The sequence below is a fragment of the Stegodyphus dumicola genome, chromosome X2, assembly GCF_044657685.1.
Source record: "Stegodyphus dumicola isolate Sdum_Otavi_A_Nest chromosome X2, ASM4465768v1".
NCBI lineage: Eukaryota > Metazoa > Arthropoda > Arachnida > Araneae > Eresidae > Stegodyphus > Stegodyphus dumicola.
The window spans coordinates 74,829,171-74,853,926 of NC_140781.1; the positions used below are offsets into that span (position 1 = coordinate 74,829,171).

At 35.1% G+C, this 24,756-nt stretch overlaps 1 protein-coding gene across 3 annotated transcripts in view; it reads right to left on the bottom strand.

Annotated features, from left to right (window-relative positions):
• The window catches only part of LOC118199176 (pancreatic lipase-related protein 2-like), a 94,300-nt gene that overhangs the window by 40,860 nt on the left and 28,684 nt on the right, over positions 1-24,756 (bottom strand). For all 3 annotated transcript variants that reach the window (XM_035370995.2, XM_035370987.2, XM_035370981.2), the window contains exons 2-3: positions 18,385-18,659; positions 1,009-1,155 (exon numbers count right to left, since the gene is read on the bottom strand). In XM_035370995.2, the coding sequence (XP_035226886.1) occupies positions 1,009-1,155; positions 18,385-18,659 (422 nt within the window). The remainder of the gene's footprint in view (positions 1-1,008; positions 1,156-18,384; positions 18,660-24,756) is intronic.

The window sequence follows — 24,756 nt, forward strand, 5'->3', positions numbered from 1 at the left end:
TTTTACACATAAAAGAACTATCGGTTTTTAATTTATTAAACTGATTGGCTACAGAAACCATATACAAAAAGTAAATTTTTTGTTCCACAGTACCAGTCTATTTCTCCATAATGTGTTCTTATGAAACTCTTTGCCTTATTTGAGGAATTTTGCGATACATACAGAGAATTTATAGTCATAAAAATAAAGTATATAGCCCTTTTTTGCAGAGAAATAGGCATAAATGTTTGATGCATATGAGAACATGTAAATAAGATATACATACTGCCATAATTACACAGGTGGATAAAAGCATATCGTATTTTGAAGTATGAATATGATGAAGTACTTTCGGAATAAATATTTTATAAATAATAAATTTTATACTGTTAAAATTAAAATTGCTGTTAACTGCTATTAAATTAATTGGTAAAACACAGAGATGTGCAAAGATTGTTCAAAGTTAAAGAATAAGCATTTTTGTTTAAAAAAAATTGTTATAGATTTTCATACACTTTCTTTAATAGATTCTTCTCCTTTCTCATAAAATGAAGTAATTTCTAATTTTTTTGATCAACAGATAATGAAAACCTTCCGAAAAATAAAATCTTATCGCAAATATTAAATTTAGAACGTTCGCCTTTTCCGTTATTTCTAGCAGTTATAACACAGCTCTTTTACAACAACAGCAATCATCTTAAAAGTAGAGTCTGAAATTCCACGGAAGTAAATATGATCAATGAAAGCCTTCATATGTTCAAAATATGATTAATGGAATTAAATTCGTAATATAGCAGTACTATATTCTTTATCAGTAGACGATAATTTTATCTTAATTTGCATTTATAATTTCGGTCTATCCATATAGCGTGAAGCATGTTTACTAGAGCAGACAAATTCGAAGTTTTATCAGCGTGCATTCGATGACAAATGAGCTACAGGGAAATGTGTAACACATTCCTACTTACAATTTAGCATTAAGAGATGGTAACTTGTCTTTTACAACTAAATATTTAAATATAAAATCACCTTTAAAGCATTCACCATCCGTGCTATCTCAGCTCCTACAACTCTTGCATTAGCCACGGCTTGGATATAAGGTGCCTGGCTGCCAGCACTCCAGTCAACAATCACCACATTCGTGTCGTTGTAATTAAGGAATTCTCTCATCAAAATCTGAAAAAAAAATTATTTATTGCAATCACATTATCAAGCTTTTCATTAAATGGTCCAATAATGCTATAAATTCTTTATATAATAACAAAGGAAGCACTTTATAAACATGTGCCTTTTGTTAAGAGTTTTAAAGACACTATACTTTCTACTGCAAAAATAACTTAAAACTTATTCTTAAGACCTAGCGCCTTCCCAAAGATGTTAATATAATGTTCAGCGAGTTATTATCCGTGGTATTGTTTAACTATTCGCACTAGACAAAAAGTAAACAGAACCTTATTTGCCGTTTCTAGTGGGTGTTAAAAAACTTTAAAATATTAAGAAACTGACACGAGTATTTCTCGTGAAAATATTTCTTCAGCAAGCTGTTTATCTTTATGGACATTTAACTCCCATCTGGTTACAAAAATAGCATAAAATGAAATTTACAAACACTTGGGATCAGAATACACTATCCAATCCAATGCATATATTGCCGGTGCGTCAAGTGTAAATGTAACTTTACCGGCTCCTGACAGTTTGCCATGATGGCACCTGGCAATTGGAGGTAGCGAACTGGTGGTAAAGGAGGGACTGAAGTCTAGGGGGAAGAGTAGGTGATCATGCGTTACAGGGTTGGATAACCAGACAATCAGACCATTGGAGACAAAACTGAGTCCGAGGAGATGATAAATTCATGAAGAATAAGTCCTGATAAGTATGGTGGTGAGAACATATATAAGCATGATAATAACTGAAATAAAGTACAGTAATAATACAAACAAAAAAATGCATTCATGAGTAATATAATAAGTAACTGAAATAAAATTCTGGATTAAATAATGAGAGAAAAGATTCTAGATAAATAAAACATAAAAATATAGAATAAAAACTATGATACAATATATACACAAAAATGTTATGTCGGAAAATTTGAGTCACAGAGGTAGGCCGCCCTGTGTCTTAGATCTCCGTCCTCATGTAGGATGATGTAGTTGAAAACCTGGAACTTATTCATATACGGACAGGTAAGAGCTTTTTTGAAGAAATTTTCATTAAGCTTGTAAGGATCCTAAGTTTTACTAACGTTTATTTTATTTTAAATCTTTACTATCACTTCTTATTTTCTACTTCCGGCCAGAATTAAAAGCTTTAACTTATTTATGCAAATTTGTCTTGCTAACGCCAAGTACTTAAGTTGTGGCTTTTTGCCAAGCAAGAGAGAGGAAGGAGCTATTAGAAGCAGGCCGCTTGCCATAGTAGTTTTACTCGGTTGCTGGTTGCCTTCAAGGCCAGAGGTTTAAACCTCTTGATAATTTTAAACGTATCGTAGTATTAGCAGTTCTCAGTACTACATACGGCTTTTTGTTAATATACGGCCAATCTTGGAGTTAGGCACTTGTTTGATTAATCCAAATTTAGTTTAGTTAGAGTTTAGTTAATATTTTTATATTCTTACGTTCAGACCACAAGTGGTTGGTCTCTGTATTCCGAAGTACGGAAATCATTGTAAAGAGAGAAAAATAAAGGGTTTCGTATACCCTTCCTGTGTGTATTGTCTACTTCCCAAAAGTATTGAACATAGCTTTAGTAAATTCCCTGTTCCGAGTCAGGACAGTTAATGTTCCCTAAGCAAGTAAGGAGGAACATAGAACCTGATAGTGGCGCCCAACGAAGAAGAATAACCATGGCCGAGTTTCAAGAAGAACCTGTGCTGCCTGCAGAAGCGGCTCAGAATCCAGAAATGCCAGCTGCCGCCCTGGAAGAATTTGGTTACGTCGTCCAGACCATGCGCGCATCGATGAAACCAAAAGCAACATTTAATGGAAACTCACCGGTAACCAGTTTTTTGGAAAAATTGGATGACCACTTCATGCTGTATCCAGTACATGAGTTCCAGAAAGTCACCTTAGCTACCAGCGCTTTGAGGGGCCAAGCGCTTAATTGGTTCAAATGTATAGGCAGAAGCCTCTTGGGTCAAGCGGGAAGTCCCACCTATACTTACGAAAATTTTAAGACTGCCTTAGTAAAAGCCTTCCCTGTCGTAAGAGATCGTGCAAGATTAGAAACGGAACTCTTCAGCATATACCAGAAACGAATTGAAAATCTCTCAAGCTTTATTTTAAGAAAAATTCATGTCTTCAAACTCTTGTATGGAAACCTTCCGGATCCTGAGATAATTCAAGTGATTTTGCCGAGGTTACTTCCCCAAGTACAAGACTTTATTGAATTAAGGAATCCGACTACACTGGAAAAGATATTTGAGCTAGCAATCCAGTTTGAAAGTAGAAGAACGGCGGACATTGAAAGAAGACGCCAATATCAACAGCGAAACCAATTTGGTGCGCCAAGACTACAGCAAACTCAAGCACACGGCTACAGAAGCAAAGCGAATCAGTGGACAAGGAAACCCGAGCATTCAAAAACAGCCGGCGAACGTCGACAGTTCAATAGCAATCCAGGAAAAAAGTCTCAAGGCCAGTGGAAAAAGAAGGAAAGCACAGAAATGAAAAATAATTTAAACTAAAACGGATTTCTGCTGACGGGAGGGTGCGGAAATCCGAAGGCCACGAAAACCCCTCTTCCTTCAAGTTAAATACAGTGATGGTGAAAAATTTGACTCTTCCGAAGATTGAAGTGTTGGTGAATAATATCCCAGCCACCGCACTCTTGGATACAGGCGCGCAGTGTTCCTCTGTGGCAGAAGATTTTTTTAGGAAGTATTTTCGGAAATATCGCATATATAATTCGGATAATACGACAGTGTTAGCTGCGCAGGGAGAAAGATGCAAGTGCATAGGTAAATTACCGTTATACATTCGTATCAAGGACGAGCAAGTAAAGATTATGTTTTTTATCCTAAAGAATTTGCAAGCACATGTCATCTTAGGGATACATTTTCTTTCAGAGGCAGAAGCAACGCTGGATTTTAAGGAAGCATCCCTTAAGCTGACGATGAAACCAGTTCGAGAAGAAAAAACAGAACCACCAACGTTAAACCTCGACCACCTGCCTAAGGAAGAGCAACAAAAAATTCGGCAAGTGGTAAGTGAATTTGCTTCGTTATTTAGTGATATTAACGGATTTACTCAAGTTACTAACCATAGTATCGACACCGGAGATTCACTGCCAGTTCGCCACAAACCATACCGATATGATAAGAATAAAGAAAAAATTATAGAGTGGCACATTCGAGATATGTTACGTAAAAAGATCATAACGCCCATCTCAAGTAGTTATGCTAGCCCGGTTGTGTTATGTAAGAAAAATAATGACTATCCGGTAACACATCCAAAAAGGTGGTGTTTTGCAATTGACTATCGTAAATTAAACTCCATGACTAAATATCCGGTATATCCGTTACCTATTATCGAAGAAATTCTAAGGAACGTAATTTCTACCAAATACATGGCTACTTTAGACTTAACGACTGGTTATTTTCAAATAGGGATTAGACCGGAAGATGTGCCTAAGACTGCTTTTATAACCAAGACTGGCACTTATACATTCCTGCGTATGCCGTTTGGCCTTTCAGGGGCACCGGCAACATTTCAGCGATGTATGGACATTGTGCTAAGGCCTGTTCTTGGAAAGTCCACATTTATCTATTTAGACGATATCATTATTACTAGTGATAATCTGGACCAACATGTACAGGATTTAAGACAGGTGTTTTCATTATTAAATGAGGCCGGTCTAAAAGTTAATGTCGAAAAGTGCTAATTTGCAGCTCCTGAATTAAAATACTTAGGTTACAAAGTATCTCAGAAAGGAATCGAGAGAGACGAATCAAAAATAATCGCTGTGCAAAAGTATCCGCCGCCAAATACGGCGAAGAAGCTCTCTTCTTTTCTAGGACTTTGTTCATATTATAGGTCCTTTATAAAAGATTTTGCAGCTATTGCTGAACCATTGTTAAAATTAAAAAGGAAACAGGCAAGATTCTCGTGGACGGCCGAAGCCAATAGTGCTTTCGAAAAATTAAAGCAAGCATTAACGCAATCCCCGGTTTTGAAATTTCCTGAAAAGGATGAAAATTTAGAAATTTCAGCGGATGCTTCGGATTATGCGGTAGGAGCGGTACTTTCGCAAAATCAGCAGCCCGTGGCATTTTTTAGTCGAACTTTAAATCAAACACAAAGAAATTATTCCGCGACCGAGAGAGAGGCACTTGCAATTCTTTTAGCAGTGCAAAAGTTCCGAGTCTATTTTGGAAGGGCGCCAATAACAGTGTATTCTGATCATGCGGCGGTAACTAGATTGTACTCAGAGAAAAACTTATCCCCAAGGTTAATAAGATGGGCACTCAAGTTACAAGAGTATAATCTGGTAATCAAGCACACCCCCGGAAAGGAAAATATCGTAGCAGATGCCCTGTCCAGAATAAAAATAGATGAAGAAGGTAATACTGTAAAGGTGGCAATGCTCACGGCATGTACAATACATTCCCGAGAAACTGTAATAACCTAACTGGGTAAGGATCCTGAATTTAAAAACATTTATGAGTATTTAAAGGATCCTGAAAATTTTAGCCACCAAGATATTGTGGCGATAAGAAATAGGGCGGCCCATTACGAACTAATAGATGGTCTATTATTTTATACAAAAACTACGAATTCCAACAACGAATTTCGACCTGTTATCCCAGCTAGTCTTAGATTAAATATACTGCAGGAGTTACACGACTGCCCATTAGCTTCTCATGCTGGTATTCGAAAAACCATCCAACGCGTACGCGAAGCAGTTTATTTTCCTGAACTGCAAAAGTTAACAAGGGCGTATGTCCAGGCCTGCCCAACATGTCAAGCAGTTAATTATATTAATTTCCGCCCGGCCGGGTTTCTAAATAGCATTAAATCCGAATTTCCAAATGAAATATTTGGCATCGATTTATTGGGCCCTTTCCCAAAATGTCAGTTAAATAAAAGTCGGTATCTCCTTGTTATGGTTGATCATTTTAGTAAGTGGACCGAAATTGTTCCCTTAAAACGAGCCTCCGCGAAATTAGTTACTGATTCTATTTTAAATAAATATATTTTAAAATACGGGGCGCCCCTAAAAGTTATATCGGATAATGGTCCTCAATTTGTAAGTAATATATTTGAAGACATGTGCCAAAAACTGGGCATACGTCATTTAAAAATGGTCCCGTATCGGCCGCAATCAACTATAGCGGAACGGGTCAATAGAAATATAGTGAAAATTGTCCGTATTTATGTTAAAAATTTTCATAAAAGCTGGTATAACTATGTCAATGAATTAGTTTCGCCCTTAGGACCGCAAAACATGATACAACGGGCAAAACTCCTGTTGAGTTATTTTTAGGCAGAAAGATTATAACGCCGTTAGATAAATTATTTTATGTTCAACAAAGAGCCCCAGAATTTAAAATGGGCGATATAGAAAAATTAATTAATGAAGCAAAAAAGAACACTGAAGTAGCACAGAGAAAACAGAAACTTTATTACGATATGAAACGACGGGGAGTAACTTATAAAGTAGGAGATGAAGTGTTAAAAATTAAGCATTCACTTTCTTCAGCACCAGAAGATAAAACTGCCAAGTTTTTTCCACGATTTCAAGGACCATATGTCATGGAAAAAATAACTCAGGCTGTAGTGGTGTTAAAAGCCAGGAATGGTGAAACATGCTCCGCAAACATTGACCAGATAAAACCATTCTATAATCGTAATAAAATGCCAATATTTAAAGATCTTTTGCAGGATCCGGCACGACAGGCACTGCAGGCACAAGCTCCAGAGGTGGAACAACGACAATCACAAGGGCAAGCCATTAGGAGGCAGGAGCAATTGAAAAGAAAGTTTCCCCGTTGGAAAATTGAAGGTAACAAGATAAAGAAGCCGTTCACCGACCAGAAAAGAGAGAGCACGACCACCGCCAGAATGAAGAAGGGAGAAGTACGACTAATGCAAAGAGAGCCAGGAGAAATGACAGCAACTATAACACGGCTCCAAAACGGAAGATCTACCCATCGGATAGGAGTCTACGCAGCAAATGTCGACGAATTAATGAAGGAAGACCAGATGCAGATGCAAAGAAGCAAGAAAAATTTGAACAGCCAGCAACGAGATCCAGGCAACAACGAGAGACAGTTGTCCCGGTTTCGCCAAGACCAGCTGCCATCAAACGGCCGAGACCACAGGCAGAGGCTGAAAAGAAGGTCTTCAAGGGTGACCGCAATGGAAGAAAAAGAAAGCTCATGGAGGAAGGAACTGAAGGGCGAACCCGCACAAGAAGGAAGATAAACCAAACCGTAGTCTTCGCTACCTTCCAGGACTGGGCAGAAAAAGGGATGTCCGAATATCACAAAGATAAGTAAAACTTTAAGTTACTTTGAAACCTTGAGTTAATTTTTCATTCTTACTGCAAGTGGCAGAATTCAAGACGTTTTACCTCATGTGAGGTCTACCTTTATCGCCAAAAAGGCGAGAAATGAGTTGTTACCTATTTTGGTATTATGTTTTTCAATTACTCGCGAGTAAAACTAAAATTAATGTATAATAGGAATGTGTAAATACTTGAATATTGTAAAAGCATTGATAATCTTTGAGAAAGGTACCTTAAGAAAATTGTAAAAGTTATTGTATAAAATTTTATTTAAAAGATTCTGGCAAGAAAGAAGTTTTAGTCTGAAAGACTTTTGAAATGTAGTATTTCAATGTATAAGAATTGGCACTTGCTTAGAAAAGAATAGAAGTTAACAATGTACTACTAATGTATGTTTTAAAATGCTTAAAATTAACGGCATGTTAATATGTCCTTATATACAATGTCAACTGTTATTTTAAACGTTAAGAAATACTGTGATATGTTAAAAGTGAAAGTAATGCTAAAACTTTTAACTTATTCGTGTGACTGTAAAAAGAGCAAATTATTGTGAATATGTGTTAAAGGTTGAATGAATGTAGTTAGGCTCTCTGACGCTACACTTCAGAGTTATCCACTTTCAGAATAGTACCTCAGGGTTTAGAGATGAATATAAGGTGTGTTCTGAGGTCTTGTTATGTTGAATTTTAACACGTTAGTGTTTTGATTGCAGGCGGTAGTGTTGAACACTTGTACATAAACACGTTCGTGTTTGTTGTTTTCCTTTACAACACATGTCAGAGAGCACGGGGAGATAATTAAATAACGTCATGAATGAAATTAGAATGTAAAACAGAAATATAAGTATTCATGTTACTTGCCATTTAATTGTGTAACATTTCATTAAACTAGTTTTCCTTCCAGATCTCTGGAAGGAACCAGATTTCAACTACAAACTCCTGTTTAGATGCAGTACAGATGAAAAGTAATTGTTCATGGAGTTGATAATGTAAAAACGACTTTTTTTTTTTTAATTTCTAGTTTCTAGTGAGAAATGTTTGTAAAAGATTGGCCTCGCGTTAGATTCTAGAGCTAAAAGTTTTCAACAAGGTCGTTTTAAACCCCAGTTTCAAACTAATTAACTCTGGCGGGAAGTATGTAAGGATCCTAAGTTTTACTAACGTTTATTTTATTTTAAATCTTTACTATCACTTCTTATTTTCTACTTCCGGCCTTCCAAAACTATGATACAATATATACACAAAAATGTTATGTCGGAAAATTTGAGTCACAGAGGTAGGCCGCCCAGTGTCTTAGATCTCCGTCCTCATGTAGGATGATGTAGTTGAAAACCTGGAACTTATTCATATACGGACAGGTAAGAGCTTTTTTGAAGAAATTTTCATTAAGCTTGTAAGGATCCTAAGTTTTACTAACGTTTATTTTATTTTAAATCTTTACTATCACTTCTTATTTTCTACTTCCGGCCAGAATTAAAAGCTTTAACTTATTTATGCAAATTTGTCTTGCTAACGCCAAGTACTTAAGTTGTGGCTTTTTGCCAAGCAAGAGAGAGGAAGGAGCTATTAGAAGCAGGCCGCTTGCCATAGTAGTTTTACTCGGTTGCTGGTTGCCTTCAAGGCCAGAGGTTTAAACCTCTTGATAATTTTAAACGTATCGTAGTATTAGCAGTTCTCTGTACTACATACGGCTTTTTGTTAATATACGGCCAATCTTGGAGTTAGGCACTTGTTTGATTAATCCAAAGTTAGTTTAGTTAGAGTTTAGTTAATATTTTTATATTCTTACGTTCAGACCACAAGTGGTTGGTCTCTGTATTCCGAAGTCCGGAAATCATTGTAAAGAGAGAAAAATAAAGGGTTTCGTATATCCTTCCTGTGTGTATTGTCTACTTCCCAAAAGTATTGAACATAGCTTTAGTAAGCTCCCTGTTCCGAGTCAGGACAGTTAATGTTCCCTAAGCAAGTAAGGAGGAACACAGAACCTGATAAGCTTATGAATGAAATCTTTAATGTAGTCAATTTTTAGTTCTTGATGTAGAGTGGGAATGGAGACGAAGTAATAAACATTCGTGATTAACCTTAAAAATTTATGCTGGACAATTTGTAACTTTTTCATGTCTTTTTCTTGGATAGTGGTCCAGGCAGGAAAAGCATAGCAAAGAATAGGCCGAATAATGGCTGTATAGATATGACATTTTCTTTTGAGGTCTAGGCTGGAGAATTTTCCTAAGAGTGGCATAAGCGGCTTCATGTTTCCATAAAACCTATTTCTAATATTATTAATATGGTCTGCCCAAGTAAGTCTGTGATTAATGGTAATGCCTAAATACTTAGCTTTCTTGACTATGGGGATATCCGTATCGAAGAGTTTTACTTTAGAGTAGATATTTTGTCTTGAACATTGATTTCTGCTAATGACTAATATTTGCGATTTTTCAGCATTAATTTTCCATTTCACACACTAGTGCTCAATATGAGGAATAATTTCTTGAAGTTTTTGAATTGCAGTATTAGGGCTCAGGAACTTTACGGCGAGAACTGTATCGTCTGCATAGCAACCTAAAAAGTTGTTTATGCCATTACGGATGTTAGGGAAGTCAGGGACATAGAACAAGTAGAGAATTGGGCCTAAAATAGCGCTTGAGCGACACTGGCTCTGATTCTTCTTTGATCGGAAATATCTTCTCGAAATGAAACATAAAATTTTCTGTTTTTAATGAATGAATAGATGAGTTGAGTCATTTCTCTTGAGAAGTTGTTGCAAATCAATTTGAAAATGAGCCCCTCATGCCAGACGCTGTCAGACGCATGAGTAAGACGACTTCCTGATTATTATGCAGTGCTGACGGCCCACCAGCGGCCGAGCGGTAAAAGCCACTGAACACTGGTAGTTCGGTCCGGGGTTCGAGTTCCGGCGAACGGGCTGGCTGCACGGGCGTTTTTGTGGTTTTCCCCATGTGTAACGTGGATACGAGACAGTTTCCCTTAAAAACACCTCCGCGGGGCATCCCTCCCTTTCCGTATAGTGCCCAAGGGCGGAGCACATAATAAGCAGAAGAAAAAATATATATGCGGTGCTGAACCAATAAATTCTGTAAGTCGCACAAGTTGTTTTGTAGTAGATAAAATTTTCCTGAAACCAAACTGTTCAGGGGGAAGTCTATTGATGAAATCTTTCATCCTATTGAGTGTGATCCGTTCGAAGATCTTGCCAAGTGTGGGCAGTAGGCTAATGGGACGATATCCCTCAAGTGTGGTCAAGTCTTTGCCAGGTTTCAGTATGAGACTAATCAACTTCCTAACAATTTAATAAGTACGCCAGCATCTCTCGGCAGCTTTTTCACAATTGTGAGCGCCCCCAGATGGCGCTGTAAGAAAGGCCCATTCAAAGACGAAAAACTGACAAGCGCCAGAGAGAGAAGAGCGCGAACGAATGGCGAAGTAATGAATCCCCCAGCATGCAGTTGGATGTACATATATGTATAATTCATTCATTAATAAAACCTAGTTTAATAATAATGTGAGCCATTCTGATGAGTAAAATTACGTCACCAGCTAACATATTTTCCCACTTGGGATGAGCTGGGACCCTCACGCATCATGACCGTCGAAGAAGGGATAAGTTTCGATTTGAAATCTGAATGCTTTCTTGAACTGTGAAATATTTATATTAAATTATTTATGATAATACTAACAGACTAGAGAATTTATGAGTATAGAATCTTATTATTAGTTATTCTCGTGGATGAGCATACCAAGAAAGCTTTAGATAAAGCGAAAACGAAACTCAAAACGAACAGGAGAAAAGTAGATTAACAACACAAGTAACTCAAACGAAAAGGAGATTAACAACACAAAGTAACTAACTGAATATCTCATTTACTGGAGCAAAATATTGTACATATGAAATCACTAGAAAAAAAGTGAGATGAATCGCCGCCCAGACAGTATAGTGGTTAGGGAAAGGCATGGATGTAAAATTGTCTTTCCTTTCGTAGGAGGTAATGATGCCTCCATAAAAAAGTGGTCACCGCTTCTGGCCTTAGTAGTGGCCAATGCCGTTATAGGCAAGTGCCCGCCATTTGTAAAATAAAAAGTGAGATGAATCTATAAGAAAAAGCAGAATATATATTTAATGTTAGGTCCAGAAATTGTGGATTTAATTCCTGAAGTGTCAGATCTCGAAGCTGAAGTCAAGCATAATCAGGAATATACAAAACGCATTATTTGCGCAAAGACGAAAGTCAAGAACTATCTCCAGAATTCGGAAAGGAACAAGGCATATTTGTCGTCGAAGAGTTATTTTTTACTTATTTTGAAAAGTGAACCAAAATGAGTAAAACATCACGTAGAACCTTTTGAGGGTATTTCAAGAAATTTCATGAATTCTGAGCATGGTTGATGTGGCTATTTATTGCAACAAACGCTTATCTAAAATAGAGAAATATAATTTATTTCAGAGCTTTCTTAAAATGACCAGTCTTAATTAGTATTCAAGGATTATTGGTGTCATTAAATAATTATGATTTAGCAGTGGAATTGCTTAAAGAAAGGTACTGGAAGAAAAACATTAAATATATAAAAATATATAAAATCCCGTGTCAGACAGAGAGTCGCGTAAAATCGAAGGATGGTATGAAAAAGAATCAAATTAGTCTTAGTGATGAGTCATGGTGAATTTTCTGACGTTTCAGCATGTTTGAAGAAAACGATTTCCGACAGTGAACCGCCTGAATGTTTGATAGATACGTCACGCATGCGCGGTGACCTTGGGTAAAGCTAAGCTTTCACTCGGAATCAACGAAACGACCGCGAATTTGTTTATTTTAAATAATGAGGCACAACCATATGACCTAATTATCTCGAGAGACATTTTAAACGACAAAATGCTGGCTTATGGAAAAATACACTGATGAGCCAAAGCATTATGACCATCTCCACATTTTTTAATAAACGCCTCTGGATGACGTGGAGAGTACGTGATTAAGTATAGAAGTCTATTTAACTGCTGCTGGAGAAGGTAAGGAATTATTCTTATAGTTAGTTACCTTTTCGAGTAACGGAAAAGGCTACTGATCTAAGCGAATTTGATAGAAGGCAAATTGTAACTGCCCGAAGACTCGGAATGAGCATCTCCGAAACTGTACGACTGGTAGGTTGTTTACGATCTGCCCGTGCTTGTATTTATGCAAAGTAGATAAATGACAGTGTAACCAGCAGTAGACGCCAAGGTATTGGACGTCCACGCATGTAAAATCGGCGCCAGACATCGTAAGGATTAATGCTGGTAAATTTTGCTACGATTAAGGTAAGAACTTTCCTTTTTATATATCTATATGCATGTGATTGCTGGCAAGGCTTCAAAAGACTTCGGACCCTTAAGAACTTCTTGAGCATTTGAAACCGAAAGACTTGCCGTGCATTCTATTAACTTGCGATTATTTTGGGACTTACCATTTTAGGACTGATAATGAATCAGTATTACTTTAAATTTAGTATTTAATTAGTAATAAATTGGAGAGAATTTCCATTATTATCCGAGTATATTTAAATAATTTATGTGAATTTCAGAATATTCATTATCATGTCACTTTTAAGCACAATGTGTATTTTTAACGTATTCATAAAGTGTATTGTGCTGTGGGGCCTCATTTAATTTATCTAACAGCTCGTTTTTATTTTAAAGTAACTTTCTTTTGATTCTCGTTTTCAAAACCCGCTTTCTTGCCAGAATGTTAATAAGCCAGCTCGCGTGTATTCTAATGAGGTAGAAAGTAGTATTTAAGGGAATGTTTTGGAAGGTGATTTTATAGTGTATAATGCCTGCTATGACTTTACGATCTTGAATTACTAGCGATTAGATTTCTGTGGCGTTGAGCACTTCTAGCCATTAAGCTTGTTTACGCCGACTTTTACGAGTCAGCGCCATCCTTCGACTTAAATTATCCTGTGAGCCGTTAAATTTACGTTCTTACTTCATTTAATTTTAATTTTATTGTTACCTGTTTGAGTTAAACCCAAGAGTTAAGCCTTCTGTAAGCATGAGTAGATGGCATCTGTGATTATATTGAGTTAATAAAGGGTTGCCTATGCACTTCTCTGGACTTTATCGTAATTGAGGACAATTTTTCACATGGTCTTCTAGTGTCTCGTTAGTATATGTTTATAAAAAACACGAGACGCTATGGTGCATTATAAGATTAATGTAAACGTAATGTGTATGTTAGAAAATGTATATTATGAATTTAGTGCGGAAATATGTTGTAATTGGAAAATTGATTTTTACCTGTGGCCAATCAAGACGATTCCCATGTCAGAACGGAAGAAAATACAAGCGCCTACTGATGACGTTTTTGTCGCCGTTAGAGGCGAAAAATTGTGAAGCTGCAGAGAGAGAAAAGCACGAACGAATGGAATGGTGATAGGTTGATTTCCCTAGCATACATTTGGATATACATATATATATAAATAATGTAAGCCTCTCTAAACTAGGTCATCAGCTAACCCAATCACTGCAAGTGATTCTCGCAAGCAAGGTGGCAGCATACTGAGTTGTGTAGTTTTCCAATTTAGTGTTCTACATTGTCTTTTAATTTGCTTCATTAAGAACAGTTTATTTATTAGAACTTGCCTAAGAAGCATGTAATCGCAGAGCTTATTTATTTAAAGTGATTAATCACTTTAAATAAAGCAATATGTTTTATATTTATATACACATATATACTAAATTTTATGCATTATTTGTAACCAAGTTAGGGAAGAGCCGAAAGAATGCGGTTTGAATACTGCTTTGGAAGCAAATAAATAGTGAATTCAAAATACAAAACATTGCTTCCCTGTTTCAAACGGGCGGGCTGAATGGGAATTTTTGTGGTTTCTTTCGAGTGTAACGTGAATACCTGCCAGTTTCATCTAAAAAAAACTTCTCAAAGCATCTCTTTCATTGGGCACGCAGTCTTTTAGATTTCTTGGGCTCTGCCTTTTCAGGCATTATTAACTCTCAGTCGTTTTGTGATGCATCTAAAAATAGAGTTGAAGTAAATGTCAATGTATCCATTAGATTTATTGCAATTTTAACATTTGAGGGGCTATCGCTAACTGAGTTACTAGAAATCTAACTCTCATTCCTCAGCGTTACCTAAAAGCTGCGGTATGAGTTATCGCTGTTAGTTAGATTAAATGTGAAAGCACACAAAATGATTAGTTTATTATGCCTGATCGCTTATGAGAGTAAAGTTAAAATGCTGCAAAACAAATGTGCAGTCTCCTTATTACTGTAACAAGCTGGAACGTAAAAGTCTTTTGATTACAAATCTGAGCAATTTTTGATTAAGGCTACATCCTTCGGGTCGGACACCTAAAAAGCTATATCAAGTCTTAATATATCTTTGAAAGTTAACGTAGCGAAATTTTAATTTTCTCTCGAACAAACGCAAATAGAAGGCAAGAGTGTAGGGCATTCTTCACAGCCAAACGTTCAACTAATACACTTTATAACGAGTAAGAAATTCTTCCTTCAGTTCATACTAAACCGACTGCCAATCAAATCTGCCTAAATCTCTGGAATGAGCAAGTTCATGACCAAGTAAGTCATAAAGAAAGATGCAAATTAAATTAAACTTACGTTAGTTAAACTCAAATACCATAAAATTCCATCTAGACCTTTTAAGAAATGATGATTTTATGAAAATTGTTGAATGTGGTCATCTGAATAAATTGCTGCCGAAAACAAAGAATCAAAATTTGTAGCTCTAAGTTTGAATCACAAGAAGATGCAAATTTATATAATGTATGAATCGTGGAAATATAATTAAATCTAAAATAACGTTATTTAGATGCGTATTAGTTTTTAAATAACACGTAACATTTTAAAATAACACATTCAGCAGCTATGGCAAATGAGTGAGTTATTTTTTTTATATCTATATGTTTTATATTTGTATAAAATGTTTTTTTAATTTTAACATAAAATTTTATACCTTAGAAAATTAATTCTACTTAAATTAGAATAACTTGAAATGCTCCTAAATTTTAAAGAGTAGAAGATACCAGCTTTATAGCTCCTAAATAAATAAATTATATACTGATTAACCCTGACAGACGTTTGCGTGATTTGCACATATATTTTATCAAATTTTGCACTTGCTGGCGGTGCATAATACTTTTCTGTTGCAAATTAGTGAGCATCATTTTATAACATTCTATCAAAGGGTTGTTTAAGAAGTTATAAAATTATGCTCAGTTGTTGATTAAGTCTAAATATCTAAATTCGAAAAGCGTGTTCTACAATGCATTAAAAGGAAATGTTTTAGAATGTAAAGATAATAGTATTAATTAATTAATTAATTCAATTCATTCTTTGATAAGAGCGAATGTCTTTCATTCTACTGAGTTAAGTTCAACAATTTTGAAAGATGTATTTTTTAGAGAAAGATGGCTCTAACCCAAAAAATCCTTTTTTTACTTTACAGCTTCAGTGCCTGCATTCAGTTTTAAAGTACATTTAGTTTTCTAGTATTTACTTCTCTCCTCTTCTGTAAAGACCTCTAATGTTTCTTAAAATGTTTGCACTTTCTTTGGTGGGCACTTTGTAGTTACAATTGATAACATTTTAACGGTATTTATTTCAGTATGAAAAACCTTCATCGCTCTTAAAAGTATATGCCTTTTAGACTAAGAAAAGAAAATATTTCTATAATTCTTACAGTACAAAACTGGACTGGCAAAAAAAGTGTTTTACACTCACATTAATAGAAATTTGATTAAAATAAGTATAAAATAATGTTTTAGAATTGGTGTAATATGAGAAATTTCAACACAAAATTAAACTGTTTAGCGCTATCTCTCTTTATGAAATTTTCATAGCAAGAATTGCACAGATCGTTGATTTTCTGTTCAAAAAAACAGTATGGATCATATGTCAGCTAAGCCTTTATTATAATCTGATATTATCACAGCTGTTCTGTCAGTTACTGAAAATGTTTACTAGTTATGAAGAATATTTAGAAAATGTTAGCAGTTACTGATTTGACAGCTTCTTCGCTTAAAAGTAGGAAGATACACTGCACCTCAAAAATTGAGGATCTAATAATATTAATCCTCAAAAAGTGATCACGACGCTTTATTGGACGAAATGTGTTGTAGTAGTCGAAGAGGTTTCATAAATATCCAATGACGGCATACGCAAAAGTGCTTCCCGTCTCGGAAAGTAAGCAGCTTAAACATGATTTGACCTTTATGCTTAAAATTTCTCACTTTATAAAAGCATTCAAATTATATTTAAATTGCACCTAAAGGAAGAGAGATCATGTGAAACAATGAGACGAATGATGTAAAAACATCTTGCAATCCTCCGCATCATTTGCAACTGTTGTAAGCTAAATCAAAGGATAACTTCGTCTGCCTCAGTTTTTATCATACTATAAGAGGATAAAACAATCATGCGTAAAGTGAGTTTGAGGTTTCTGAAGATATAATTAATTGCCAAAACAGCTGAATGACATGCTTAGAGTCGCAGGCCGACAAATGGGATTCATAGTCATAACTAATCTAAAGCGAACTAAATTCCTCCTAATTGGATAGCCTCATCTTCTCTCTTAGTCTGTCTTTGGGCAGTACATAGTTTACTTGCTGCTTATGTTATTCTGTTATAAAGCTTTGTTCATCCCTCTTTTTTTTCTTTTTTTTTTAGCTGCTGAAAGGCTATATCGCAGAAAATCAAGTGTGGCTTTCCTGCAATATAGTAACTCGTGGCAATCGCTTTGAAGTTTCATGAATCTAGTACAGAAACTATCTCAGTTACTATTCCAAGTAATGAAAGTTCGGATTATTGTATTTTACAAAAATGTTCCCAATTGATCTGAAACATTTTGACTCACCCTAGACAGGGATCCTCCCGAATTAATTTTATATGAGAACATTTATGGTTGGATTTTAATTTGCGTTTTCTTTCACTTACAAGGATATATCCCAATTTAGGAATCAAAAATCCATCAAAATAAATCTGATATTTAAAGTCTTAGCATTAAACTAAAGAACGTCTAGAGAGAGAATGAGAATTTTTATACAAAAATATGGCGAAATTTATAAAGTATGTTCAGTATCAGTCAAAACTCCAACAAGTAAAAAATTTTGGAGGGAGTAAACCGTTATTGCCTAATCTCCTAACATAGTTTCCTAAACTTCAGTCTTTTGTTGAGGCTTTTCAGAAATTCATGAAGGTATATTACAAATAATTTTCAGGTTACAAAACACGCTCTCGCAATCTCCTTCAAATAACTTTAAAGCCTTAATGATGAGATGTTTAAACTTTCAAATTTGTTCCAACTAACTGCCAGAAACACGCTGTTTTTCTCCTGCTTTGACGAGACTATTAGGTTTTACGAAACGGAAAAATGAAATATTAACCGTGTTCTGGCCGGGATTCGAACCCCGAATCTTGCATCTCCCAGCTGTCATGCTGATTACTTACAACACAAGAGCATGCAAGGTAGAACTACGATAATTCCTTATATTCTCCTCTACTTAAAGAGTAACTTGGGAAAAGTACGAGACCCGGCAGGCCAAATACGGGTGGAATCCGAGAAAGTGAAAACTCAACTATATCATATACGGTATCTGAACCGTGAACCTTTCATTTGCTAGCAAAACATGCAAACCAGTCACATCACCAAAAAACATGCACAGCGAATGTAATAATTCTTTGCAAGTTGTAGAATTTTAAGTTATTGCCATGAGAAACTTCTAACTAAATCACCATCGTCCCCAAAGCCTTCGTTATATATTAAAACATTTAATTCAATATATAACTTACAGAAGAAATTATAATCCAAACAATAAACATATATAACATCTCTCATTAGACACTTTCACAAGAAGCGGGAAGTAGAAGTGTACTCACCAAAACCCATGCATCATGAAGAGGATTCTCCTGGTAACCATGTATAATGAATCTGGTGGAATGATTTGCATTGAATCCTGATTCTCTAATACTGGTTTCATTATCTGCTACAAGGAATTTTCCTTGGTGAATATTGTTCCTCGTGAACAATACAAATTTGGTGTGAATAAGACTCCGAGGTTCAGGTAGCACGTTGCAAGGTCGATATTGCGGATGAAAATAGTCTTTTGTCAATTTGAAACAGCCCAGTCCCTTGATGCAGACCTCATCACCAACTGTAAATAAGGACACAAAGTAAATTTTTGGAGCTAATTTAGTCTTACACAAGTTATGCATTATTATTCGAAATAATGAATTTCGAATTTATTAAATTAAAGTTCAAAATAATTACCAAACACAAGCCATAGCGTGCATGAGTTGTATACTTTTTCTCGTATGAGAACCTTCCTTTCATTATAATATATTTGTTTCTTTCAGTGAAAAGAAAATAAACGCACGATTGGGAAAACAAATAATTGTATATAAAAGCACTCCTAGGTTATCTGCGTTGAAAACGCGAAGAGCTTTGTAAGTGAAAACTAATTTGACATAATAGGAAAAACCTCATACAATCAAGTGCTCCAAGGAAGCAACTCGAGCTCTGGATGAAATTTTAGTGCTCAGTGACATATCCAGTAGATCTGCATACTACAGAAGAAATTTTAAGCATAATTCCAAGAAATTTTTAATATGCGTATATATTAGGTTATAACTTTAAAACGTTTATTTTATTTTTCTAACCAGTTTTAATGTAAAATATCTTTCCTCTCTAAAACGGCACATGTCATCTTTCCCAGACGCATGGTAAACTATGTAAATGTCGGCTGGCTGAGCACACGGCAGAGCATTCGAGGGCTATTTTTATTAGGATCAGGAAAGCTTCTAAATAGGAATTCCTTAAAAAAACTGTCTCCTGTATTGTATATGAGAAAAACTACAAAAATACCTACCCAGACAATCATTTCACCGTAATTCGAATCTGGATCCAACTTTCAGAGATTTTATCCACTCGGCCACTGCTAAAAAAATTCTAGAAAAAAGCACGCTAGAAAAATAGCGTTAATTGGTTCAAGATATAGTGAATTACTTTTGAGATCGATATAGAAATTATTAATTGAATAACTATAATTGAGTGAGAGTGTTTGTGTGTGTGTATGTTATATATACAGAAGGTATTTACACTTTGTTAAAACGATATTGATAAAGAACTTATGGAGTTCCTCACTTTTATTCTGTTAAGTGTCGAGGAATCTAGTGAACTGCTAAGAGAATAATCTCTTAGTTCCAAGAACAGAAAGCTTAACTCAGGAACGTTTAATTACCCTTTATTCACTCAAAATATCACGTAACAACAGCTTAAAGAGACGTAGAGGCAAACACGCGCTACTCAAGAATCCTAGCTCTCTCGAAGTTGAAGTTGACTTTAATACTATTCTCTTCCACATTTGCATTCAAAGCGATTTAAAAACTCATTCTGGTAAGGAGTTGTAAGTTGAAACGAGATAAGACAGGAAATGTTCACTAATTTAAAATAACAGTTATAAAATTAAAATATACCTTACAAATTTTAAAAAAGAAAATGTTTTGAAATAAAAATTTCTGGCAATATCTTGTAAGGCATTTCATTTAAAGTAACCAGTTATTTTATGTTAAGCTTCTTTACTGTCACTTCTCTTTTTCCGCTTTTCTAATAGAATGACAATTTTAGCTCGCGTACATTTAAGTGAGGGTCTGAGATTACTTTAGTAAAAGCGTGTTCTACCTCCTGAAGGCTACGTTACTATAGTTGATATTCTAAGACAGCAGTCCTCTCTGCGGCGTTAGTTATTCTTGATGATAATGCTTTTCACGTCGATGCGAATTTGAGCCAACTTGCGCGTTCATTATTTCTGCGTAGTCTTTGGGTAGCTCAAGACTTAGATTTAGTTTAAATTTGAATTTCTTACTCTTGAATTTATGACATAAATGTTGACTGGTTTTGTAAGCACCAGGAATGCCTTCTGTTCAGCTATGCGAGTTGGCAATAAAAGGATGTTTTAGACTCTTTCTGTTTAGGCGTAGCGATGATTCGTTCGCATAGTTCTGCTTAGAGTATGGACTTAGTGTATGTTACCAAAACGAATGAGACTCCGCAAGCTTATTATCTGAAATGAGAAATATCATCTGCTATTTTTATTCATCTTTCTAATTGCTGCATGTAAACAAGCTGTAAATTGAATTATATGTTTCTGAGCTTTTCAAAGAGAAATATTGCTGTTGTATTATAAGGTATTTCTCCCGCCTTCGTGGTGTGGTGGTCTGCACGCTCAACGCGTAACTGAGAGATCCGAGGTTCGATTCTCGGAGAAGGCGTTGAATATTTTTCATCTTGCCTGCTTCCAAAAAAATACCTAATGTCTCTACACTATAATTCAGAAACTTTTTTAAATGCTTGGTATTAAAATTTCTAAGTGCAAAATAAGCAACATTATTGACCGGAAAGTAAAAAAGCGTCAGTAATTACTTCTATATGAAAAGAAGAATGAATACCCGAAAAAGGTACATGCTGTTTAATGTTTCTAAAGTTAAATCTTTGGTAACAAGGAAAAAAATCTGCCGATGCAGAGAAATTAACTGCAGAATCTTTAAGTACATCTCTAGCAACAATTAATAAAATAACAAACCCAGATTTACAACTTACAAAATCTAAAAAAAAAACATGATACTTACTAGCCTTTGCCGAGGCTCAACGCACAGCAATTTGTAAAATCCTGCACGAAAACTGTTTCTCAGGAGATAATTAGAAATACATTGTAACACTTGTTGAAGCATAGATTTACCTGAGTGACTGCAACAAAAAAAGGTCTACTTATTACCGAAAGCGAAGAGAAAAAAATGTGCAAACTTCGTTCTGTCAATGTAAAAAAAGTTTCAGTAAGGGGTTTATGACTGTCGCTGGATTCTCTAGCAAAGGGAAATTAAAAATAAGAAAAAAGAGAAAATGTTAAAATCAGTTCAACATCTATCAAGAGAAAGTTTTTAGCCCAATATTTATAGAAGAAACTCCATTTATTTATCCCTTATCCAGTAAATATTTAAACTTAATTAAGATAAAGCAACACGTCATACTTTGAAAAGTACCACTACATTCCTTGAAAAAATAAAGACTGATACAGCTATTGCATACCTGCGAAGTCCCTTGATGTTTATCTATGGACTATTGTACCTTTAATCTCTTAAAAACAGCTCTTTCTATCTATTCGCAAACACAACGTGATTGATGGACTCTAGAAAGTAGTCGAAGAAGAATGGAAGTCAATAACCCTGGGTATTTTATGAAAAGCCCTTCTTCTGTGGAAATCAAGGCACAGATTGATAGTCCAGAAAAAAGGCTATCAGACCTAACATTTAAAAAATGCTTTTAACATTAATTAAACGGTCCCTAAATCGCTTTAAATATGTAAACACCCTCTGTATATATGTTTCAAACAATTTTTAAATACATATAACCTGGCAGAATGATGACCGATTTACTGAGAAAGAGGATACATATTACTAATACGGATATATTTCGACAGATAAGATACTTCGAAGTAATCATAATGTAGCCCACAAGGTTAACAATTATCCTTTTTTGATGATAATTATGAAAACTTAAAACCATTTCCAGGCTCGAGAATCGTTTCGTATTCGCTACAAATACCTTGAGTGAGAGAACAAACTTCAAATGCGAACTCATAACGTGACGAGTAGCTATCAGTGTGATGTCCGCTGATAAATATGACACAAAAGGAAAAATATATCTATCGCGTGATATGTACATGACCTCTAACCCTTTTTTATCAAGGGATAACATTTTTTTGTCTTGCGTGCAGATAATTGATAAGTTCTTGTTTGAAGAAATTTTCCATCATACGTTCGATAACATTTCCTGTTATTTCTTTCTGTTATTTTAACGTTAGAAACGTATTTTTGCGTGCGTTAGGGTTCGTAATAGATTGAATACACAAGTCTGATGAAAAGTTAATAAAATTTATTCTTATCACAAGAAATAAAAACAAAATGCTGAAATTTTTCCTCACAGATAATTCATACAATATCACACTATCACACAGTAGCTATATTTTAAACTACTAAAACGTTAAATAGAACACAATTCAAAGCGCAGAGAAAGCTAATCCGATCTCAAAATTGCAGGAGCTCAGTAAAACAATAAGAACTTAGTAAAGAATTGAATTGAGATGGTTTTCTCCGGCTTTTTAAAGCTTTTTAATCGTGCACGAGAACATTTTGATATTTTCTCGAGGTTTCTGGAAAGCAAAAGAGTAGAATTACAGTTAAAGCTAACACACAATTGCATTTATTCAATTTAAATATAAATTTCGAGATATCTGTATATTAAATGAGCGCGCTCTTGTATTCTTACTTTTTGGGCGTAGCTTTCTCTTAAAACTTGTAACTCGCTGCATTACAAGGGATAATAAAACAATTTTAATCACATTTCTACCAAAAATAGCTAACTAGATACAAAATCCGTAACAGTATCTAGCTTAGTCTTTCCATTTCTCAAGATCCTTGCCATAACTCCGTTACATTATATTGCTAATGTGCATCCTTATGGTGTGATATACCTCCGTGCAGCCCGGAAGGTGTCGCCATTCTGTATGGTTTTAATATTTTCATCCATTTTGTTTCGATAACAATCGTTTATCACAGGCGCGGTCGTTTGATGTTGGATTTATCTTTCAAATCAAAGCTATGCTTTGACAAATTAGCAATTAACCACTTTGCAAATTTCTTAACTGCAATTTTTGTAAATAGGAGCACTATTTTTTTAAAACAAAAGGCGTTTTTAAAATAATATATTAAGTACGTTTATAAAGAATATTTGTCTGCGACAGCTAATAATAAGTTTTTAAATAATTCTTCTATCTTTATCGTAAACATTTAGTTATGAAGTTAAGTTTATCGTGATAGCCAAAAGAATAATATCGTGCATCCAAAAAATACCGAATTCAAGAAATGCCAAATAATTAAAGGCTTCAAAAAACAATTGAGATGAAATTATAAAAAGTGTAGACATACGCAGCTTGCGGCATTGGATGAATGTATATGTTAAGGTGAAACACCGAAATATGGAGAATGTCCACTTTCACCGATGAATGTCGACATTCACCTAGTCGCTTGGTGTATGTCCGAAATATTTTCCAAATACTCTTATTTCTGACTTAACCGGTAAATGTCGACATTCACCATGTACTAATGGTGAATGTTGAACGTATAAGAATATTATATTTTCTTCTCCGTAATTCAGTCGCAAAAAAAACGCACTTGAGACTTAAAATAAGAACTTAATAACATGAAACTTAAAACACACAGTACATTCAAAATGAGAAAGGAAAATAATAGAAGTTAAAAAGTTACTCGATTATAGGATTCAAATCTTATTTATTGCAACAACGTAAACTATTTTGACACTTTGAATTGCACAAGAGGCCCTTGTTTTTACAACTGAATTTATTTGTGTAACACTTCCTTTAGCAATGACAGCATGTACATATACTCCTCTCTTTTCGACCTACACCAGAGCATATCTGAGATTGTCGACATACACCAGTGAGCGTCCGAATGTATAAGAATGTAATGAAATATTCGATCTTTTACCGACGTATTTGGTGAATGCTGACATTCTGCGGTGAAATTCGACATTCTCCAATTTCGGTCTTTCACGGTAACATATGTACTAGTTGCCCAAGTGTATTTTTATTGAGGATTTAAGGAATTTTCTCCTTCCTTACCACGTGTCTTCGTGGCGTAACCGACTAGTAGTCAGGAGTTCCAAAGTTTTAATACGCATGTTGTGTTGAGTTTCATGCTTCTTACTCCAAAATAAACCTAATGACTCTAAAAGGACCTCGAAGGCAATGAAATTCTGAAAATTTTAAAAAATGTGTTGTCAAGCATTGATATCATTATTTATGGATTCTCTTACACTCATCTTAAACAGAAAGACATTTCCCAAGAAGGATTTCCTAAAGGTAAAATGCATAATAATGCCAACATTGAAAACCCCGCCTTATAAGGACTGGAACCCAGAAAGAATTCCGCGAGCTGCGGATTACATCGGTAAAAGAAATCACCTAACTCCCCGTCAGGAGTGCGCAGTAGTCACGTGAAGATAGAAGGTCTTGAATGAATAAAATGTTTCCTTTCTTTCGTAATCACTTGCTTTCTTGCACTACTTAGATCAGAGTTTCTTTAAGTAGTGCAAGGTCGCGACTCCCAAGTGGATCGCCAACACTTTTAGCTGCTTTGATTTTTCTTTAACTTATTATAATAATTTTACAATTACCA